Here is a 14,901-nt window from a genome sequence, read left to right on the forward strand (position 1 = left end):
TCCTTGAGATCGTACAAGTTATGGCTAGTTATTGAGTAGAATGTGTTAATGTATCATCTGGTGATGATAGAGGTGTTTTTATATCCTTGTCTATATCATTAAAAACTAACGAGGTTCAGACATGTGCCGACAGATTATAGAAAACTAATGGAATTGTCTACTGAAATTAATGACTTAAATGTAACCTAACACTAGTCAATTTAATTTTGATAAACTTTCCGCCTCTGTAACAACCATGCAAGAAAATATTGCATTTAATGGGAAATTCCCAGTTTTTGTTAGGTCGGTTAAGAAAATCCTGTAACTTGTCTAAAAGTTTCAGCACAAACTATTGAGATGTTCAGAAATGATGGTCAAAACAGTTTGGGTGGGGAGGGGGGGTATTATGTAACTCTTAGCACACCTCTTAGAGTGACCTTCAACTGGTGTGGTTTCGATTCCCCGGTTGTACGTGACAAGGACTAGGGTCGTCTGTCCAGCCTCGTGGGTTTTCTCTGCGTTCTCTGGTTTCCTCCCACTGCTAAAGACCCCTACTCGAAGGCAAATTATTGAAATGACCTGGTTTGTGTCGAATGGACGTTAAACTCCATTTCTCTCTCTCTCTCTTTGAGTGACCTCATTATGGGAACTGTTCACTACTGTTTGTAAGCGTTGCTGAGAAGTAATTAATTGCAGCAATAACCTACAAATTCTAGTACTGGATGGTAAAAGTATTTGTCACTGAAAACGTGTAATAGTTATGGACAGGTTTATCCAGGCGCAATATGATTATTAATCAAGAACCTACATTAGCATGGGGCCCTATTCTTTGGGGGCCCCCGGGCAACTAGCAAATTTTAGTTTAAAATATATTTAGATCTATATGTGTAGTAAAACAAAATTTAAAACTATAAAATACGAAACGAAATGAAATAGGATCTGTGTTTTAATCAGAGTGATATGTGTGGGGTTTGCTTGTGTTCATACATGTATATGTGGGGATGTTCTCGTCCTCCATTTCTAATTCTGTTACCTATAAAATAACCACTCGGACCACTTACCTGCTGTGTGGGAGGGGGTGTTTCATTACCTGCTGTGTGGGAGGCAGTGTTTCATTACCTGCTGTATGGGAGGGGGTGTTTCATTACCTGCTGTGTGGGAGGGGGTGTTTCATTACCTGCTGTATGGGAGGTGGTGTTTCATTACCTGCTGTGTGGGAGGGGGTGTTTCATTACCTGCTGTATGGAAGAAGGTGTTTCATTATCTGCTGTATGGGAGGGGGGGTTTCATTACCTGTTGTATGGAAGAGGGTGTTTCATTATCTGCTGTATGGGAGGCGGTGTTTCATTACCTGCTGTGTTGGAGACAGTGTTTCATTACCTGCTGTATGGGAGGGGGTGTTTCATTACCTGCTGTGTGGGAGGGGGTGTTTCATTACCTGCTGTGTGGGAGGGGGTGTTTCATTATCTGCTGTGTGGGAGGTAGTCTTTCATTACCTGCTGTGTGGGAGGGGGTGTTTCATTACCTGCTGTGTGGGAGGGAGTGTTTCAATACCTGCTGTGTGGGAGGGGGTGTTTCATTACCTGCTGTGTGGGAGGGAGTGTTTCAATACCTGCTGTGTGGGAGGGGGTGTTTCATTACCTGCTGTGTGGGAGGTAGTCTTTCATTACCTGCTGTGTAGGAGGGGGTGTTTCATTACCTGCTGTGTGGGAGGGGGTGTTTCATTACCTGCTGTGTGGGAGGGGGTGTTTCATTACCTGGTAACCTATGTTGATATATATTTTTGATATTTGATATTTGTTACAGTTCCTCCAGCTGTAAAGATTGTTAATAAAAGTAGAAATGTTGAAGTAACACTCCATGATACCGTCCAACTACAGTGTTCAGCTACTGGTCGTCCTCAACCCAATATTACATGGGTCAGACAGGTTAGTAATAACATTTTCTCTTTCCATAAATTTCCATCATCTTAAGCTCTCTGAAATGCAACCCCGTAACTAGGCCCCACACCTGTGAAAAAATTTAAAGCACCCCGTTGAGAACCTTTCTCGCCCCCCTCGCGTTGCTCTAAGCTAGTTACGGCCCTGCTGAAATGCCATTGAGAATTTTGATCTAGCAGCAGATTTTTTTCACCTACTCAAACTGTCAAGGGTAATTTTATGTGCATCATGGGTGGAACATTGGTTTTTGACCCATCCGAAGACCTGACATATTTTAATTCAAATCCTGACAATAGATCATGGTATGGTTGAAATAATTTGAGTTTATTTACAGAAGTAATTTATATTTATTTATTAGTTTTTGTGTGTAAATCTATTACTGTTAATTGTAATATAAAAATCTGCTGAGTGAGAGAATTTATTCCAGCCAGATGTGTATTCATATTCATAATTATTATTAGTAGTTATTGATAGTTATGCTTTCCATTTAAATGTCATGAGTAATTTTTAGGCGTATATAGATATTTTTTTTCAATGGTAAAATAATGTCTATAAAGAATATCTAATAGAAAAGAGAGTAGCTATTGGCGTGCATGAAGGAAATTTTTTCTGGACAGTGACGCTACGCCCTACTATTATATCAAATAGTCAATGTGTATAACACATGACACAATTATATGGAATACAAGTTACATGAAGGGTTTATATGTTTGATAAAGACGGGAGAACACTTGACAAAACATCGCTGAAATAAACTCTTCATGTAACTTGTATTCTATATAATTGTGTCATGTGTTATTCTCATCCAGTTACTAAATGCCACTTAAACAATTTAGAAAATGTGTTCAGAAGATCTCAGTTTTTCATCCCATCCGAATGACTAGACAGCTGTCCTTGTCAAGCCCTCCATCCTGCACCACTGACAAGGAGAAACAAAGTCGGAAAATCCTGATTAACATTCTCGGACAAATACTGGGATCAAACCCGCGACAATGTGACATCACATGCCTAGACTCTCTTACAGATGTTATAAGAGTAATTGCAGTCAATGTCATCATATTGTCATCCAATGAGCATTATCTCTGAAATCTGTCCTTCATTCACGCTCCCTCTCAGGGCTCATGCTTGTTTTCAATTTTATTCTGCCAAAATGGATAATAATTTTTATATGAAAATTTTTTTTTACGCCAACTGAAATATCTTATCTGTGTGATAAAAAAGATAAAACAATCTGTCTTTACATGATACATTAGCCCAGTTTTTAAATGATTTACTAACATTAAATTTTATTTTTGATGACTTAAGTCTTTTAGCACACCGTATTGCACAATATATTTTCAGTATTTTCACATAAAATCTCATCCAATTATTGTCAATTTTCTATAAATTTATGTTTTGCATGTACACTAGGCCTATTGTTATTTTCATGTACCGTAACGGTATCGGAATCAGAATCCCTGATGCTTACAATCAAATTGCGACTTTAGGAGACCGACAGTGTGAGCCCTGCTCCCTCCCACAAAGAAGTTAGTGATCCAATCCTTCAACTAAAATTTGAAACAAAATATGTAAATAATTTAGACAACAAAGGCTTTTCATTATAGGTGGTTTAATCCTTTATTCTCTTTTATTAAAGGATAAAAAGATGCCGAATGGTGAAGACTTTGCGTATGGTGATAAATTAACGTTGACAGATCTACAATACAACCATGGTGGCATGTACAAGTGTATCGCCTCTAATGATGTCGGTGATGATGCTGAAGACTTCTTTCGAGTCAAGATTTATTGTAAGTAAATGTTCAGAGTCTGATTAGTCAATTTGATTCAAATCCGATGTTCCGTATTATGTTTTACTAGACTCAGGGGTCTTTAGCAGTGGGAGGAAACAGGAGGACCCGGAGAAAACCCACGAGGTTGGACAGGCAACCCCACTCCTTATCACGTACAACAGGGGCTTCGAAATGGACTTAGTTAGAAGAAAGGCATAATTAATGTTATATACCATGAATATGTATGTATAGGCTGATATATATTTATATGGATGACATTTATAAGTATACATATGTTTAATTCTGGTCTACAGATGTCCGTATATATATATATATACCAGGTGACTCAATATCATATATATATATATATATATATATATATATATATATATATATATATATATATATATATATATATATATATATATAGACATAGTAGTGGAATTTATAGTAACCTTATATTCCAGATTTTGGCAAAAATTCATATAAATCATTCAGTAACCCCTGATTGTATTAAAACATCACACACTATATTTCATTTATTATTCCCTTCCAAATAACTACGCAGGAAAAGGACAACCTGATAAATTTACAATTTATTAACAAATTACAATAAGGATGTAAATAATGTTGTCCAGCAAAATTTTGAAACTCCAATCGTTGTTGCATTGTGTACAGATTAGAGCCTTCAGTCATGAAATAATTTACGTGCAAGCGAATTATTGAAATAAAATTAAACCATATGTTAGTCCCGACATGACCTAGTTTGTGTCGAGTGGACGTTAAACCCCATTTCTCTCTCTCTCTCTCTAAGTCCCTTGTCAGTGTAGACCCTGATAAAGACAGCTGTCTAGTCGTTCGGATGGTACGAAAAAACGAGGTACCATGTATACATTGGTGTGCATGTAAAAGATCCCTATAAGAGTAGGCAATAGTTCCAATGCCCGGGCAAAATTTCCCTCATAGCACACTGTATGGCTTATGCCCTTCTTCATTATCCCAGTATAGGAGCAGAACAGTAGGATGTTAAACTCCATTTCATTTCTTTTCTATCTACAGGGCCGGCGGAAGCCATTCTTGATTGGGGGGGCTTCCATCCTAGGTCCTTATAGGCGTGGGTCAAGGGGCCGCAATAACCTGGAGAAAAGAGTACTTGCGGCCAAATTATTGGAGGGGCTAGCCCCCCCCCCCCTAGCCCCCCCCCCCACCCTGCCGGGCCTGATCTAAGTTTGATTTAAAGTGATAGTTAAATAGACAAAGTGGTTAATATATATTTTATTATTTCAATGATAAGTTCTAAAAGTTATTGTTACTGAGTGGGGGAAATATGACTATTCTTTAGTCAGTCTCCAGAGGTATCATGTTAAAACACATCTAAGTTTTATATACAGTATAAGTTTGTTGTCTATATAATGTTCAGAAAGGGAAACATAGTTTTTGTATTGATTTGTTTTTGAATGCCCCCAAGAGAAAAAGATGGAGTATATTTGAAGTTGGCATGATAATAGTGATTTAAATGGGGTAGGGTATTGCTTTAATTAAGTCTAATGACTTTGTACATGGAGTAAATGAGGTCTACGAGATGTCGTACCTATTCATTATTGACTACTAAAGACTGGCTGCTTAATCCATGCTGAATCTCTTTCAAAGTGAAATAAAATGTTCTGCTCCTATACTGGGCTAATGAAGACGGGCATACGCCATACATGTGCTATGAGGGGAATTTTGCCTGGGCAGCGGCATTATGGCCTACTCTTATATCAAATTGCAACTGCCAAGGGATCTTTTAAGTGTACGCCAATGTATACACGGGACCTCAGTTTTTCGTCGCATCCGAACGACAAGGGGAAACTACGTCGGAAAATCCTGATGAACTTACTCGGCCAATGCAGGGATCGAACCCGCAACGTCCAGACTAGCGAGCCAGCGTCTTACTCACTTAGCCACCGTGGCTCCTCTTTCAAAGTGGTTCTATACAAGGGTCGGGGAAAATAGGTTAACATAAAACTGAAGAATTCCACAGAACTCTGGAAAAAACATCTTTAAAGGAGATGGTTAATCTGTTTCTTTATTTTAAAAAAAAAATTGAAAAACATAGATCAACTTTTAAAAAAGGGCTACCATTGATAAAAGAATGTGCTAGTGACATAAATACTACTAAAACTTTTAATATGGTATTATCTATTTCTTGTTTTAATACAGAATTAGGTGGACCATGCCCTTTAAACCTAGCAGTTAATATATTGCTATAAATTATGGCCGAATGGTTAGCATGTGCATTGTATCAAAAGGTCTGTCATTGAGTCAAATGGCATGGTTTTGATTCCCTGGTTGTACGTGGCAACGAGTAGGGTTACCTGTCCAACCTTTTGGGTTTTCTCCAGGTCCTCTCCGGTTTCCTCCCACTGCTAAAGACCCCTAACGTGCAAGCCAATTATTGAAATAAAATTGAACCATGTGTTGGTCCCGAAATGACCTTGTTTGTGTCAAGTGGATGTTAAACAATCTCTCTCTCTCTCTTTCTCACACAGTATTGATGACATCTGTACCCAGGTTCATTCGGTTTTCACTAGAGTCAAAATGAAGGCAACAACTCAAATTTCAATTGTTTATACCCACCATTGTTAGGGTATATCTTTTATATATAGGAGAGAAAGATCTATATCATGACAATGGCAGAGTTCATCGAGATTTTCCGATGTGGTTTTCCCTTTTCAGTGGTGGAGGACGGGGAGGGCCTGACAAGGACAGCTGTCTAGTCGTTCGGATAGCACGAAAAACTGAGGTCCGGTGTATACATTGGCGTGCATGTAAAAGATCCCTTGGCAGTTGGAATTCGATATAAGAGTGGGCCATAGTGCTGCTGTCTGGACAAATTTCCCTCATAGCACACTGTATGGCGTATGCCCGTCTTCATTACCCCAGTAGGATCAGAACAGTTGGATGTTAAATCCCATTTCATTTCATTTTCAAACTTGGGCAGAGCATGTAAATTATCATTCAATTAATTCTGTAATTTTTGTTTTTTAGATCCCCCGATTATTCACACAGCCGAGACAGTCATTATAACTGGACCTAATGAAGAGATCTCGATACCATGTGTAGTCAGCGCACAACCAGCACCAAAAATAGAATGGAAACACAATGGAACCAAGGTATCACTACGAAATATACCACAAAACAAAGAACTCAAAGTATTAAAAGATGGTTTTAAGACGGACTATAGTTTATATATTAAAGGTGTAGAAGATATTGATTTCGGCAACTATTCGTGTATGGCTAAAAATATCAAAGGAAAGACAGTTCACAACCTGGTGTTGACACGTATGTTCATATATTTTTGTTTGCTTTTGCTTTTCTTCTGAAAATATGATATTACTTAAGACTTAAACATACATTATGCAAGAACTAAATCTGTCTATTGCAGGTCTTTCTTTAGGCCGGAAATGTTATATAAATTATTAATTAGTGATTAATTAACTTATCCAGACCATAATCAACTCTCGATGACACCTTATGTGTCTGATTTTCACTGGATTTGAATCCGATCTGCTGCTCAAAGCTCATTGATGATTAAATCCAAACATGGATAATCGAGACTTTGTTTTTTATTGTACTGACTTTAGCAATGATGATCGAGGCTAGGCCTAAAACTCAATCGCTAATATCTCGGTTCAGAGTGGATAAATTTGACTGAAATCTTCAGCATATTCCCTTTACATTATCTAGTTTTTAACTATTCTAGTGAGAACTGCCTGCTCTTTATCTAATCTCCCATAATGTATCTTTAACATTTTATTCCCTAGATTATTTGAGCTAAATATTCAAACATTGGCTGGTTCCAGGTTATTGAATAGCACTTCCTGTTTTCTTGTATTCCATTCTAGCCATCGAGAACTGGTAGCTACGATAGTACAAATTTAACATAAAAATAAAAAAGCAATCAATGCACAGTGGCAGACGCAGCATATCTGGCCCCCGAGGAGCCTCCGAGAAAAATTTGAAAAATCGTGGTGTCAGTGGTGCATATGTGGAGCATATCTGGCCCTGAATATAGCATTTAATTTCACTGGGAACCACTACTCCCAATGACAATGTAGTCAGTGCAATGTAATATTAATATAGTATGACAAATCTGTAGTAATTGTACATAGAAAGGCTTACTCAAGGGAGGTAACAACTGTATAGTAGACCAAAAGTCTCTATGGATACAGACCACCATTAATTTCCCCATTGACTTCAATGTTAATTCTGGTCTATTTGCCCTGCTCCAACTTTTCACCAAATTTTTCGTTTGGCTGAATGCTTTTCACTACAGGACAGAGAAACAAATGGTCATGTATTTGCACCAATATTTGTATAAGTAGCATACTAAACACATGTAACTATTCACCGTACATATCACCGTAACCAACCTGATAACTCTGTTATCCTTCCTCCTCAAAATCATGAATATTTACCAAAACCTGACAGAAAATGTTCATTCAAACCCTTTTCGTCCATTCTAGACAAAACAATCAACAAAAATGGGCATGCAAAAGGGGAGAATAGGGAGAAAGGGGGATTGCTATGAATAGACGAACTACAGTGTGTGGGTGAAATTTAATGGTGGTTGGCCTCCTATATAGGAAGACAAAGTTATACGAAATGTCTTTGAATTTATATTTTAATAAAGAACTATTTAGTTTATGTCTTAAATTTTTTTTTGTTTTTGCAGCATTACCAAGTAAAGTAGAAATAGTCAGTGATATTGAAGGCAATTATTCTTCTGTTTATGATCTAAAATGGATGGTGGTTTCAGTTGTTCGACCAAGCAATTATAGACTTCTCATTCGATCTGTAAGATTTTTATTCTTCTTGACATAATCCATTAAAATGTACATTCAAACTTGCAAAAACAAATTCCTCAAGGGATTTAGAGAAATCTAGGACAGTTACACTCACCATTCATAGATTTCTAATCTCAAGGGTATGGTTCAATTTGGACTTTATTAGAATCTAAACAGTATTAGGGTGCCCCTCGAGGTCAGAACTAGGCTCTAATAAATGTTTTATTTTACTTAATGAATTTTCAAACTCAAATGACAATAATTACAAAAGAGTTCCAGTGCACGTCCACTCTCAGCAATAGCACAGGTGTAAAGGGGCACAGAATTATCCTCTTGGCTTTAATGAATAATTCCAACCTTGTGGGTTTTCTACAGGCCCTACGTTTTCCTCCGGTTTCCTCCCACTGCTAAAGACCCTTACGCGCATACAAATTATTGAAATAAAATAGAACCAATATGTTAGTCCCGAAATGACCTAGTTTGTGTCAAATGGACGTTAAACCCCATTTCTATCTCTGTTCTAATGAATAATTGTGCCCTCCTGGATTTCTGCAATGCCAGTCATTTCCCCAGTCATATTGGTCTAAATCTGAATCATCCCAGCATTGTTAAAATCTGTGTTAATTCTTTGTTCCAGATTATCAATGAAACATTAACTAGTGAATGGAATCAAACGGATATCCCAGCTGAACCCGATACTGGATCTATTCACGCCCAATCGTACACCATCAGAGATCTACAACCAGAAACTATGTATGAAATCATCTTACAAGCTCACAATAGTTACGGTTGGGGCGAATCCAGTGATCTCTTTATGTTTGAAACCAACAAAGGTAGGTACAACTGCATTTGAAATTATTTTTTATTTCACAAAACCTCTTTTAATTTGAATAGTGTGTGGTTTTTCACTAAGATTTTGAGAATTTTGTCTGTACGGTGTGTTTTAGTCGACTCTGGATTGTTTTTCTTTTAATTAGAGATTTCCAAGTTAATTCATTCAGAGTGTGATATTTTTAAAGGTATACCAAGACATCGAAATCCCTAATTCTTTATCAAATCATGATTAAATTTACCTTCAATTCACAGAGATATGAAAAATGTCAAGTGTTGTCAAGCACTGAATATCTTTTATAAGGTGTATTGATTAAAAGCGGACGGAGCCGAAGTGGCTCGGTAACTAAGGTGCTGGCTTGTTAACCTACAGTTCCGCGGTTCTTGGGATTTCCTGCCACGGTTTCCACTTGTCGGTGGTCCTCGCAAGAAATAGGGTCAAGTGGCTTTAGTCGTTCGGATGGGACAAACAACTGAGGTCCTATGTACAACATTGGCATACATGTAAAAGAACCCTTGACAGTTGGAATTTGAAATAAAATAAGAGTAGGCCGTAGCACCGCTGTCCAGGCAAAATATCCCTGATAGCACACTGTATGGTGTATGACACACACTGTATGGTGTATGACACACACTGTATGGTGTATGACACACACTGTATGGTGTATGACAGTCTTCATTAGTCCAGTGCGGAGCAGAAAAGTAGGAAGTTAAACCCCATTTCATTTCAAATACAGATCTCTGGATTGATTTTAAATTTTGTGTACAAATTTCCCTGGTAGAAAGCATACTGTAGGGCTTATGCCTGTCTTCATTAGCCCAGATGGAGCGGAAAAGTAGGACGATAAACACCATCTCTGGATTGATTTTAAATTTTGTGTACAATAAAATATGCATATACATGATTAGTATAGTATTATTGTAGTAGTAGAGTTGTTTTATTTTCATGTCCATTGATTCTATCATTGTATTATTACTGTGCCATCTATTATACACTATGTATGTATGTATGCCAATTCATTCATATCCCACAAATTATATATATACCTTACTCTTAGAATTGCTTGTCTTTTATTATTGGTAGTAACTATAGATATTTCTGTCAATCAGGTTCTTTGCATTAGTCAATATTTTTCCCCCTTGCTAGTCTATGAGAACTCAACTAAGATGTCTAATAAACATTGAGACACTCTTCTAATAGACACTGGTACTCCCATCTAATAGACACTGGTACACCCATCTAATAGCTACTCCCATCTAATAGACACTGATACTCCCATCTAATAGACACTGGTAGTCCCATCTAATAGCTACTGGTAGTCCCATCTAATAGACACTGGTATTCCCATCTAATAGACACTGGTACTCCCATCTAATATACACTGGTACACCCATATAATAGATACTGGTACTCCCATCTAATAGACACTGGTACACCCATCTAATAGACACTGGTACTGCGATCTAATAGATACTGGTACACCCATCTAATAGATACTGGTACACCCATCTAATAGACACCGGTACTCCCATCTAATAGACACTAGTACTCCCATCTAATATACACTGGTACACCCATCTAATATACACTGGTACTCCCATCTAATAGACACTGGTACTCCCGTCTAATAGACACTGGTAATCCCATCTAATAGACACTGGTACTCCCATCTAATAGACACTGGTACACCCATCTAATAGACACTGGTACTCCCATATAATAGACACTGGTACTGCGATCTAATAGATACTGGTACACCCATCTAATAGATACTGGTACACCCATCTAATAGACACCGGTACTCCCATGTAATAGACACTGGTACTCCCATCTAATAGACACTAGTACTCCCATCTAATAGACACTGGTACACCCATCTAATAGACACTGATACTCCCATCCAATAGACACTGGGGTGGATATCAATCTAGAGGTAATTAATGGGTCTCTACTCCAAAAGCTCTTGGAATCATCTATTTTCATAAACTAGAAAGATAGATTTTTATAACTAGGCTATTACAGCATTGACTGGAAACCAGGACACATAATGCAAAGAATTTCATTGTTTATTAGACCTACAAAATCATATCTTCCAAAAACATCACCTTACTGTATACTTTTCTCGGCAGGCTTTTGAATGAATTGTGCACAAATTTATTTTGATAGATGACAAATATAGACCTACATCTTTAATAGTTCATACAAACCAGTCAATTAACTAATTATACTTGTCTATAGGGCCACTTTAGCTTCAGTCAGAATATTTCTTAAATTCTCGATGAATGTTTGTTAATATTGATATATTCTTTGAATGTAATTTAGTAATTGGAATATAATCAAATAACACACTATTTATGCATAACAATTACTATGGTTTATTTCACTGCGACGACGTTTCAACAAGATTTGACGGTTGTTATCAGTCGCAGTGAAATAAACCATAGTAAATGTTATCCATAAAAAGTGTTTGATGTTTGATTAATATTGATATGTTAGAATAAAGTATTTGATATTCAAGGATATTTTGTTGGGTATTTAAAAAACATATTTCCGTATTGAGTATTTAAGTAAAGTATTGCTATTGCTAAAGTAACATGACCACATGCTGGTCGTCAGTGTAATAGGCTATTTACGTGTATTTTTGGGTAAATTTATTTTTTGATCTGATCGTGAATCAAGTCAATCAATAATAGATTTAATTTGATTGGTTAAACTGTATGAACTGTTTGTGATATTATATGAAGAGCTCTTTTCCAAAATGCAATAAACCCCATTATTTGAAGCCGCTCCTTTCCAAAACCATTTTTATCTGGCCCCTTTTACATGTGGATATACATTGCTGTCAACCCCTGAAGATCAGTCCGTCTGTTGTATGTATTTGCTCGTGGCTCTCTACTGTCTCAAGCATGGGTCACACTTCGGCTGTATATGCCGGTCGTGACTGAGGGCTACAGAAAATGGCCGCAACTAGATTTGACCCATCAGTCATTTTCCACTCTGGAAAAATAGCCTTTTTTCAAAAACCCAATTTTCAAACACAGCTATCGTCTGATTTCCTTGAAATTTATACACAATGTTTAAGTACATGTGAAACTGTCAGAATTATTGTCCTTGATCACTTTGAATGAAATTTTTTTTGATGCTTGAGAGGCCAAATTTATCATTAATTTGACTTGAAATTCCTAATGCTAGGTTCCCACTATCACGTTTCGTGTTACGATTGAAATCGTGGTTTATATCGTGGTGATCCTAGCAGGACTTATTATATACTGAGTTCATATATCAAAACATATCGGAACATATCTACACGTAGCAGATCGTGGACTCAATAGGGACAATCCTATCGTAACGCATCGCACGACAGTGGGAACCCAGCATAAACATGGTTTGATCTCACGGTTTATGAGATCAAGAAGCCTTATGAGTAAAGTTATCATCTGACCACCGGTATGTTAGCTGTACAATCTGATTAAAATACACATCTATATTTCATTTTGTTCTTTTATACTTTCGATGGCCTCTATTACCTGATGATCTGACCAGTTGTAGTGGGAGGTCGCGTCAGGGGTCATATGAGTGACGTCAGACATTTGATTAACCAATCAGCGTTGATGTCTCTAGTAGGATACCCGAACTTCCGTGCATCGCTCGCCAAGAGGTTGCTGCAACAGACCGTTTCATTGGCTAATCCCTCACATTAACCAAAGCGTGGGTTATATAACAACTCTTCCAGATCCTAGTGTAGTAAAGACAAGTAAAATGAAATTTTGAATTATAAAAAACGAAACGCAATAGGATCTATGTAGAAACAACTAGAAGCTCATCAAATTTTTAATTATTCTGGGTTGCTGCCCTTTATCAGTTTTTAATGTCTTGTAAATGCTTACAATAGAATACAAATGTCATTTGGCTGCTGTGGGTGTATGTTTCATCATCTGGCAACCTATCATTATGTTCATAAAACATAACATAAAAATCATTGATACATTTAATCCTTTTGACTGCCATATTTTTAAATAAAACTGCCTAGTTTTTACTCAAAATTTGTGATGATTGTATTTTTGAAAAGAGCTTGTCATATATTAGTGTGTGATGTTTGATGAATGATGATGCACATTGCATTTCGCTATATTTAACAGCTGGTTTTACGCCTCCAACACCTACTGTAAGAAATCCACATATACATTCCCGTAAGTAGTAATTATATATAAATATATTAGATTACCTGTCTATTTTACCTTCTTTTATATCAACACCTTGTAGATTAGCTTTTATACGCCCACATTGAAATATTGTTGACACCCAGGTACGCCCGTTCGTCAGTTGGGGGAAACTAATTTAATCCGTTTGAAAATCTTGCGAAGACTATATAGGAAAATTATCACCTGATGGGCTTTTAATTTATGTTCATGTAAATACTTTCAGCTGAAAATTATTATCTTGTTGTGACAAAATCTATAAATTAGCTGCTGTGGGCATGTTTTTCGTTATCTTTCCTATAAATATATGGGTAACCTTTTATATTCTTTAAGAAATTGACAAACAATGACCACTGAAATAAAAAAGAAAGCCCTTTGCACAGAGATATTAAAATGTTATGTTTTTATACTCCCATATCATTAGGTGGACATATATTCTCATCGCCCCTGTCCATCCGGAGGTCCGACCGTCTGTCTGTCTGCAATTTGTTTGTGGACACTCTACAGGTCACAATTCTTATCCGATTTTGACGAAACTTGAAATATAGGTTATCTCCTAAAGATCTCAGTTCCTTTTGATATTGGCATGTATCGGATCAAAACTTCATGGATTATGGCCCCTGATTGTACGAAAAATCATGTTTTTAGCTTGTGGACCCTCTAGAGGTCACAATGTTCATCTGATTTTGATGGAACTTGAAATGCATGTTTATAACCCAAAGATCTTGGTTCCTTTCGATATTTGCGCATATCGCATCGTACTAAAAACCGCTTTTTTTAGCTTTTTGATCCTCTAGAGGTCACAATTTTTTATTCGATTTAAAAAAACGTTTGAACATATCACCGTTACACCTTATTGATCATTGATTTCGAATTTTGTGAAAATCGGACCGAAACTGCCTGCTCCTTGTAGCCTATGCAAATAATGTAAAAGTATGTAATACCAAAGGTTGTAGACCCTCTAGAAGTCATAATTTTTATTGGATTTTGATGAAACTTAAAATAAATCGTTATATCCCAAATATCTCAGTCTGTTTCGATATTCGTGCATTTCAACCCATAACTTCCTGTATAATGGCCCCTGATTGTTCTCTATCCATCTCTTGCAAAATGTGGGCATATCTTGTCTAGCAAATACTGGTTACATTTAATGTGAAAAATTGAAAATAACTTTGGACAACTACGAAAATCAGGAATGGAGAAATATTGTTTGTGAAGCAATCCCATATCTTTGCATATCTCACTTATAGCATCATAGTTAGCCAAAAGAAAAGCTACTAAAAACTTTTATAATTGATGTTAGTTCGTTAAACTTTTGTACGAGTAATCTGGATGTATATTTTTATTTAACAG

At 36.8% G+C, this 14,901-nt stretch overlaps 1 protein-coding gene across 2 annotated transcripts in view; it reads left to right on the forward strand.

Moving 5' to 3' along the window:
• LOC126831062 (neural cell adhesion molecule 1-B) overlaps positions 1-14,901 on the forward strand; it is a 40,354-nt gene that overhangs the window by 20,792 nt on the left and 4,661 nt on the right. The window contains exons 4-9 of one of the 2 annotated variants that reach the window (XM_050561679.2): positions 1,786-1,907; positions 3,556-3,706; positions 6,719-7,012; positions 8,406-8,527; positions 9,155-9,350; positions 13,489-13,539. In XM_050561679.2, the coding sequence (XP_050417636.1) occupies positions 1,786-1,907; positions 3,556-3,706; positions 6,719-7,012; positions 8,406-8,527; positions 9,155-9,350; positions 13,489-13,539 (936 nt within the window). The remainder of the gene's footprint in view (positions 1-1,785; positions 1,908-3,555; positions 3,707-6,718; positions 7,013-8,405; positions 8,528-9,154; positions 9,351-13,488; positions 13,540-14,901) is intronic. The other variant, XM_056102724.1, reaches the window with a different exon arrangement.

The sequence above is a fragment of the Patella vulgata genome, chromosome 8 (assembly GCF_932274485.2).
Source record: "Patella vulgata chromosome 8, xgPatVulg1.2, whole genome shotgun sequence".
NCBI classification, from domain to species: Eukaryota; Metazoa; Mollusca; class Gastropoda; family Patellidae; genus Patella; species Patella vulgata.